Raw genomic sequence first — 9350 nt, forward strand, 5'->3', positions numbered from 1 at the left:
GGAATTTGCTTCATGCTCTCGGGAAGCCTCGGTCAGAACATGTATATTTATTTATGAAAAATATCTCTATAGTGTCACCAAGAAGAAAGTTCTCTCCAAACTTGGCAACTTTAAGACTTGAGGACATCAAGTCCCAGAATTCCCCAGCCAGCATAGATTAAAAAGAAGCTTCCACAACCAGCTTATCATAGTAGTGATGGATGTGACAGTGCAACTGGTGTGGTCAACACACTGCCGTTCACCTACACTCCACTATTTCCTAGTAAATGAAGTTGCTGGAATACCTTAAAACTTTCTTATGCAAGACTGAATTCTATTACTTATTCTTAACATAAGCACTGTGAAATTGTATTAACGCTCAGAACAATGATTTTTATGGGAGGATGATCTGATTTTCGGAAGGCTGCGCAGGGAACATGGGAGTGAAAAGCTCCAGAGAAGTGAGGTTGAAGATAGATAAAGATAGATAGATAGATAGATAGATAGATAGATAGATAGATGGATGGATGGATGGATGGATGGATGGATGGATGGATGGATGGATGGATGATAGATAGATAGATAGATAGATAGATAGATAGATAGATAGATAGATAGATGATAGATAGATAGATGGATGATAGATATAAATGATGGATGGATGGATGGATGGATGGATGGATGGATGGATGGATGGATACTGGTAGATGAGAGATAGATGAGAGAGGGGGAATGGATGGAGAGAGAGAGAGAGAGAGAGAGAAGAAATTTGGGATAGATAGATGGATGGATGGATGGATGGATGGATGGATGGATGGATGGATGGATGGATGGATACAGGTAGATGAGAGAGGGGGATTGATGGAAAGAGAGAGAGAAGAAAATTTGGATGATAGATAGATAGATAGATAGATGATAGATAATCATTAGAAAGAGAGAGACAGACAGACAGACCATCAGACAGATAGACAGAGCCAGCAGAATAAGAAGCAACGGATGGAAACTAACCAAGGAGAGAAGCAACCTAGAACGAAAGAGGAATTTCCTAACAGGGAGGACAATTCACCCGTGGAACGCCTTGCCTTCAGAAGTTGTGGGTGCTCCGTCATTGGAGGTTTTAAGAGACTGGAGGGTCCCTTGTCTGAAATGGCACAGGGGCTCCTGCTTGAGCAGGCGGTTGGACCAGAAGACCTCAAGGTCCCTTCCAGCTCTATTCTGATTGAGTGGAGATATTTCTCGCACTGTGTTTATCGGGGATGGCAGCTGCTCTCTGGAAGGGCAGTGGGTGCCCTGCTGCTTGTTGACAACCCTGAGGTCTTTCAGTTGCGTCCTGGGGCACCACCGTTGTTCCTTGATGCCACCGGTTCAACCTCTGCTCTTCCGGAGGAGGAGATGCCTAGAGCACCGATGGAGGTCCAATAAGTCCGAATCGAACCGAGCAATGGTAACCACCTGCACCAAGGAATACACCAGAGCACTTAGGGCAGCGAAAAGATCCCACATAGCCACCTTGGTTGCGTCCGCTGAGTCCCGCCCAGCCGCCCTGTTTAAGATAACCCGCTCCCTACTAAATAAAAGGGAAGCGGGGGAACCCTTGCAGGGCAGAGCTGAGGATTATGCCCAATTCTTAGCGGACAAAATTGCTCGGTTTCGGTCGGACTTGGACTCCACCCCTGCAGTTCCAGCCGAGGCACAAGAGGATCAGACGGAACATCTCTGGGTTGAGTTTCAGGATGTTACCCCCGGGGATGTGGACAAGGCCATGAGGGCTGTGAGTGCCTCCACCTGCGTACTGGACCCGTGTCCCTCATGGCTGGTTACCAGCAGCAGTGAGGTGACACGAAGCTGGATCCAGGCGGTCGTGACCGCCTCTCTTCGGGAGGGGAACTTCCCCGCCGCACTGAAAGCGGCGGTGGTGAGACCCCTCCTAAAGAAGCCATCTTTGGATCCAGCTGTCCTTAATAACTATCGTCCAGTCTCCAACCTTCCCTTCCTTGGGAAGGTTGTTGAGAAGGTGGTGGCCTTTCAGCTCCAGCGGTCCTTGGAGGAAGCAAACTATCTCGACCCCTTCCAGTCAGGCTTCAGACCCGGTTACAGCACAGAAACCGCTTTGGTCGCATTGACCGATGATCTCTGGAGAGCCAGAGATGGAGGATTCTCCTCCATCCTGGTTCTCCTTGACCTCTCAGCGGCTTTCGATACCATCGACCATGGTATCCTTCTGCGACGACTGCGAGAGGTGGGAGTGGGAGGCACCGTGTTGCGGTGGTTCTCTTCCTACCTCTCGGACAGGTCGCAGTCGGTGTTAGTGGGGGGGCAGAGATCGTCCCCTAGGCCCCTAACATATGGGGTGCCTCAGGGCTCGGTCTTATCCCCCCTACTATTCAACATCTACATGAAACCGCTGGGAGAGATCATCCGCAGGCACGGGATTAGATACCATCAATATGCGGACGATACTCAACTGTATCTGTCCGCCCCGTGCCAACTCAATGAAGCGGCAGACGTGATGAACCGGGGTCTGGAGGCGGTTATGGACTGGATGAGGGCTAACAAGCTTGTGCTCAACCCAGAAAAGACCGAGTGGCTGTTGTGCTTCCCTCCCAAAGATTCCACCAATACTCCATCTCTCAGGCTGGGGGGTCAAATCCTATATCCCTCAGAGAGGGTCCGCAACTTGGGAGTCCTCCTAGATCCACAGCTATCGTTTGACCGTCATTTGACGGCAGTGGCTAGGGGGGCATTCGCCCAGGTTCGCCTGGTGCGCCAGTTGCGACCCTACCTGAATCGGGAGGCACTCACAACAGTCACTCGGGCCCTTGTGACCTCTAGGCTGGAATACTGCAATGTGCTCTACATGGGGCTGCCCTTGAAGAGCATCCGGCGTCTTCAGCTGGTACAGAACGCAGCCGCGCGAGCGATTGTGGGTGCACCGCGGTTCACCCACATAACACCTATCCTCCGCGAGCTGCGCTGGCTACCTGTCGATTTCCGGATGCGCTTCAAGGTGCTGTTAGTCACCCATAAAGCCCTGCATGGTAGTGGATCTGGATACTTGAGAGACCGCCTTCTGCCAATTACCTCCCTGCGACCAATTAGATCACACAGATTGGGCCTCCTCCGTATCCCATCGGCCAGCCAGTGTCGGCTGGCAACCACAAGGAGGAGGGCCTTCTCAGTTGTAGCCCCGACCCTTTGGAACGAGCTCCCCGTGGAGATTCGTGCCCTCACCACCGTCCAGGCCTTCCGCACAGCCTTGAAGAACTGGCTCGCCCGTCAGGCCTGGGGATGAAGATAGTTGCCCCTCCCGAATGATGAATGCATGTTGTTTACTGTTTTTATTATATGTGTCTTTGTTATTGTCTGCATTTCCCCTTCCCTGATTTTATGTGAGCCGCCCTGAGTCCCCTCAGGGAAAAGGGCGGCCTACAAATGTCAATAAAATCAAAAATCAAAAAAATCAAATTCCATCCTCTCTCTGAAGGTACGCCATGAGACTGAAGAACTTCACGGGGTCTTCTGCCACGGAAGGAGACAAGAAACTGGCTGTCCTCTGGTGAGACATTGCCTTCTTTCTCAATTGCCTTGTAATTAAAGCTGGTTAAAGCTTCCACTGAAGACCAGAATTGAGAATCTTCTAACTTCTCTCTCTTCCCTCCTTGCCATTTCTTCCTCCCCTTTTCTTCCTTCCTTCCTTCTTCCTTTTTCCTTCCTTCCATTCCTTCTTCCTTCCTTATTTCTTTCTTCCCTTCCTTTCCCTTCCTTCCTTCTCTTTCTTTCTTTTTCTTTCTTTCGCTATATTGTCTCTTGTCTCTTTATAAAAACTTGTAATAAAAATCATTTTAAAAACAGGCCAGTGCTCACACAGTGTGGTTTTCCGTTGTGGTTGGTGCCCACAGATCACATCTTTGGGAAATAACGTCAAGTTTGTGTTTGTGTGTGTTTCCAAATTACTATAGCTACCGCTGCTTATCCCTTCTCTATCTGAGAATGTTTAAACTGAAGAAGGATCACGCAATGAAGTATTCCAGATCCTTGATGGAATATTTTAAGGTAAATGACATTGAATTGCTTTTTTATGCAGAAAAGGAAGGGTGGAGAAAGAGAGGGAGAGGAAGAGAGGAGAAAGAGAGAGGGACAGGGACAGAGGGGGAGTGGGAGGGAGAGAAGAAAGAGGGAGGGAGAGGGAGAAAGAGAGAGAGTGGAGAGAGAGGGGGGACAGAAAGAGAAGAGACAGAGAACAAGAGAGAGAGAGGAGAAAAAGGGAGAGGAAGGGAGAGGGACACAGAGAGAGAGACAGAGACAGAGAGACAGAGAGAGTAATTCCATGTTTTTGCAGCTGGAACACAACAGTTTGTGGCTGTGTTCAGCCATCAAAGGTTGTGAAGGATGCAACCTTGTCATTAAGGGTGTGGGAGGGGAAAGTGGTAGGAGAGAGTGGGGTGGATTCTCCTCCAGACATTCCTTCAAAGAAACCATTCCCCAAAGTCAAATAAAGGATGACTAGTTTGGATACAGGATTTTTAATTTTTTTGCAAAATTACTCCCCCCCCCCCCCAAAAAAAAACCCTTACTTTAAGACCTCTGCCACAACGCTTGGCTCCAGAATTTTTATAAAGCGGATGTATGGTGTATTCAGTTTAATTGGCCATCCGTACAGGAAATGCCACCCTACCAGTGATTTTTCACGTGGCCACTTTTGCAAAAAACATAAAATAGATTCCCATGTCTCTGTGTTGTGTATGTAAATATATTGCCATAGATACCTAACACTGGGAAACATTAATGCTCAGGCTAAAGGGCTTTGAAAGGTAACACACTGCATTTGTGGGCTCCTGTAACACCACCTGTTGGATTTTTAAAAATGAAAATGGTTCTTTGGTTTGCCACAGCCATTTTATGCTTTCTTCCACTTCATTGGAGCCGAGGTGGCGCAGTGGTTAGGGTGCAGTACTGCAGCCACTTCAGCTGACTGTTATCTGCAGTTCAGCGGTTCAAATCTCACCGGCTCAAGGTTGACTCAGCCTTCCATCCTTCCGAGGTGGGTGAAATGAGGACCCAGACCGTGGGGGCAATTTGCTGACTCAATTTGCTAAAAATCTGTAAACCGCTTAGAGAGGGCTGAAAGCCCTATGAAGCGGTATATAAGTCTAATTAATAAATAAAATAAAATAAATTGGCTCTCTCTTTCATTTTCTTTTAACAGAATTCATCCAAAGTTTCACAAGCCCCTTCTCCTTGGGGAGGCAAGTAAGTATCTCTCATTATTTTGGGGAATTGTAAAATGGGATATCGGGAAGAGGGAACATTTTTTGGCCCAATCAAGATCAGTTGTTAGATTAAAGTTAATGTTCCATGGGGAACATTAGAAAAAGCTTTCTATTCTGAAGAGCTGTAGTGGTGCAGCGGTTAGAGTGCAGCATTTTAGGCGACTTCTGCTGACTGCCGGTTGCCTGCAATTTGGCAGTTCGAGTCTCACCAGGCCCAAGGTTGACTCAGCCTTCCGTCCCTCTGAATGGTAAAATGAGGAGCCAGATTGTTGGCAGCGAGAGGCTGACTCTGTAAACTGATTAGAGAGGGCTGTAAAAGCACTGTAAAGTGGTATATAAGTCTAAGTGCTATTGCTATTTTCCTTCCTCCCTCCCTTCCCTTCTCTAGCCATCCATCCCAGCTGAAGGTTGACTCAGTCTCAACCTGAAGCCGGATATAAGTCTGAGTGCTATTGCTATTATATGGATTGATAGATCCCACATCCTCCTTCAACCCAACTGAAGACCATAAAGGAGATGGTTAGGAAGGGCCACACCATTCATTCCAGGAGGACAAAAAAAAGCTTACGATCAAAGTTAATGTCTGCCTCTTCCCACCAACGGTGATTTCTTCAATAATAAAAGCCAATAATTATTTCACAGATATAGCATAACCGCTGTTACTAAACTGGAAGCCTTATGGTGCTTAAAGAAGAACATCTTCACCCAGTTTTTTTGCTCTAATTCAGTGCAAAAGTAGCTGGTTTCAACCCTAAAGCTCGATTTTATTAACCACATACATATTTGGATCTTGCACACCTGGTGTGAGTCACTTGCACTTATTATCAGGCGGGGCTGCACACGTTGAGATCACCCAAGCTGAACACAGCCTGTCTACCATGAATAACGCGCCACCAGGAGCGTCTGAGACCATAAAGAACAGGAGGTATTGTCACAACAGAGTCATCCATCATGCAGGGCAGATGCTGAGGTAGACAGCGAAGGGAGCCACGGTAGGGTAAGAAGGACCATTTGTTTTCCATCCTTGATGGCTTTCCCTTGAACTCTGGGCCAAGGATGCCTCTTGCGGGAAACAGGTGAGTAGGAAGAAGCTTCTCCATCAGAACCCTTGAGATAACATGGATCTGGTTCAGAGCAAGGTTGCCTGTTGACCAAGGTGTTTCATCTCCCGAAGTCACCAACTCAACACTGACCAAAACTGGATGCCGTATTCCAAGTGAAGGAATATTGAAGTGGTGTTAACACTCCACATGATCTTGATTCTATCTTTCTATTCAGTGGGTAAATCAAATACCTCTGAAGTCTCATCCACATTATATGGATTTTTGGAATTTTGATCAGCTTCAAATGCATATCTAAAAAGAAAATCAGTTACTGAAGTCTGGCTTGAATGTAAAATTCTGCTTAGGGGGCAGCCACACCATAGTACTCTAAGCTGGCAGGTGTTTTCCTAATTGTTGGTGTTAAAAGAAAATCCATGTGGGAGGATTAGGGAGCACCAAGTAGATAACTTAAAAGGCAACTTCATAGAAAACTCTATCCAGGTGATTTGATGCCAAAGAATTTAAAAGCGCTAAGAATGCCGGCAGAAATATAGGATTAATGTTGTATGTGATGCCTTCTACCACCCACGAAGGGGGTTTAAGAACAGTTTATAGGGAAAGGGGCTAAGCTATTGAAGCAAATTGAATTTTTCTCCCCGTCAATTATTAGTCAATAATTCAGACTGTTTCCTAAGAGGGATGAGAAGATCACAACATGTTCAGCATCCTTTGTTCTAGGATTATTCTATTGTTTTCCTGCTCCGCCCCAGGAAAGTTGTAATTCCAGCTCTTCCTTTACCAAAATCATTTTTTTAAATGATAATGTAGCTCCCCCCCCCCTTCAATTCTATCATAGTCATAGGGCTGGAAGGGACCCTGGAGGTCTTCTGGTTGAACCCCCTACACAAAACCTCACAATAGTTCAGAGACGAGAAGAAGAGAAAGGGAGGGAGGGAGGGAGGGAGGGAGGGAGGGAGGGAGGGAGGGAGGGAGGGAGGAAGGAAGGAAGGAAGGAAGGAAGGAAGGAAGGAAGGAAGGAAGGAAGGAAGGAAGGAAACGTCACTCTTTTTCCTGGCTAAAGGTAGCCTTGAATCATGATCTCCCCAGTCATAAACCAACACCCTATTCATGATACCATATTGCTTCTCTCGTGACTTTTGACAAGAAGGCCGGTTCTTCATCTCCTCCTCATCTCAGTTGGTGGAAATCACATCAACCTGTGGTAGCAGTTCCAGTGGTGAAGCAACCTTTGTGATAACTCCACAAAAGTGGTCGATGGAAGAACATCACACCAACAATCATCTTCCCCATGGCCAATGGAAGAAAAGGAGATTTATTAACAGGTCCCAAAGTAGGACTATTTTTAACCCTTTGCTGAATAGGCCAATTTTTGAAGGAGAATTTCGAACTGAGATGGGACGGATTAAATGCCAACTCCATCTATGTTTTGATACTAAGCTAGACTGAAAAAAGTCATGGATACTTTAGAGAAAAGACTACATGCTACGTGCTTAGCACGAATATTTTGATCCCCACTGCCCTGCTGTCATTCTTCTTCTTCTTCATCATCATCATCATAGGTAAAGGTTCCCCTTACACATATGTGCTAGTCATTCCCGACTCTAGGGGGCGGTGCTCATCTCCATTTCAAAGCCCAAGAGCCAGCTCTTGTCTGAAGACGTCTCCATGGTCATGCGGCCAGCAACGCTGAAGGCGCACGCAACACTGCTCCCTTCCCATCAAAAATGGTCCCTATTTTTCTACTTGCATTTTTTACCTGCTTTCGAACTGCTAGGTTGGCAGAAGCTGGGACAAGTAACGGGGGCTCACTCTACTCCATGGCACTAGGGATTCGAATTGCCGAAATGCCGACCTTCTGATCAACAAGCTCAGCATCTTAGCCACTGAGCCACCACATCCCCATCATCATCACAATTTGACATTAACCCTATCAAATTTCACATCAGCTTTCTGAAGCAGGCTGTTGCGTTGAGAAAATTTTGGAGGGGTAAGATTAGCAAGCGACAGATGCTAAGTATTCAATCCGAAAAAAAATGAAATGAAATGGCTGAAAGAAAATGCACTTGTCACAATATCCAGCAGATTAATTGTCAAGCACAATGGAATAATGTTAATAAAATATGCAAATTAGATACAGCCTTTGGGCTGATGATTGGCTTCCGTAGGGAATCTTGGGATCTGAGAACATATTGCCTAGCTGGGTTCTTTTTTAATTTAGCAGCCTGAAAATAATCTTCACAGCATGAAGGGAAATTTGAAAGACTTTTAAGGGGTGGGGGGGACCTGAATCGTTTCCATTTGTCCTACTTCACGTTGGTGTTTATTAGTCAACCAAGCATAAAGAGTAAACAAATCTGACTGAAAATAGCGGTTAATCAAAGATTTCTCTTTGGAACACTGCCCCTAAATCACTTTGGGGTGTCCCGGTGAGATTTGGGGCTAAAAGAGAGGAATTTAGAGGAATTGTATATTTATTTGTTTAAAAGGGTGCTGAGGCCATCTTGAAAGCCCATGGAGTAAGAAGAATGCATTCCCACAAGCCTCTTAAAAGAGACCTCCTGAATCAAGAACCATCTTTAATAGTTAATAATTTGAGGTTCTTCCTGGGGCATCTGTGCTAGGAATGCCCAGGGAATTCTGGGAAATATGCTTCCTACTATCTCTTGGAGAGCCCTGATCTCTTCCACTCCAAAGAGGGAAATGGTGAAAAAAAACGGGTTGAAGCTAGAGGTTCATCATCCATTTCTACAGACGGGAGGAATCGGGTGAAATGTATGTTTAGGCATAGTAAAATGTTTATGGAGATATAGTTGCAGTTTCTTTCTCTGACTTTTAGTTTCATGCTACAGTGCTAAAATAGAAGTAGGGAAGTCCATCCAACATTGGTTAGGTTGTTCCAAGGAATTACCAAGTGGTCTTCTTCACCGACCACTTCCAGTAACAGAGTAAGCCACTTGTATATCGGAAGAGAGCAAACCTCACTCCCTTGTAGCACTGATGATATTCCCTAGTTGGGTCGTGAAATGTCTGCAAGAAA

General features: G+C 46.0%; 1 protein-coding gene across 1 annotated transcript in view; it reads left to right on the forward strand.

The window, feature by feature from the left end:
• AFF2 (AF4/FMR2 family member 2) overlaps nucleotides 1–9350 on the forward strand; it is a 190048-nt gene that overhangs the window by 177555 nt on the left and 3143 nt on the right. The window contains exons 16-18 of the mRNA XM_032228561.1: nucleotides 3464–3535; nucleotides 3939–4032; nucleotides 5186–5229. Of these exons, the coding sequence (XP_032084452.1) occupies nucleotides 3464–3535; nucleotides 3939–4032; nucleotides 5186–5229 (210 nt within the window). The remainder of the gene's footprint in view (nucleotides 1–3463; nucleotides 3536–3938; nucleotides 4033–5185; nucleotides 5230–9350) is intronic.

Source organism: Thamnophis elegans, chromosome 12 (assembly GCF_009769535.1).
Source record: "Thamnophis elegans isolate rThaEle1 chromosome 12, rThaEle1.pri, whole genome shotgun sequence".
Taxonomy (NCBI): Eukaryota; Metazoa; Chordata; class Lepidosauria; order Squamata; family Colubridae; genus Thamnophis; species Thamnophis elegans.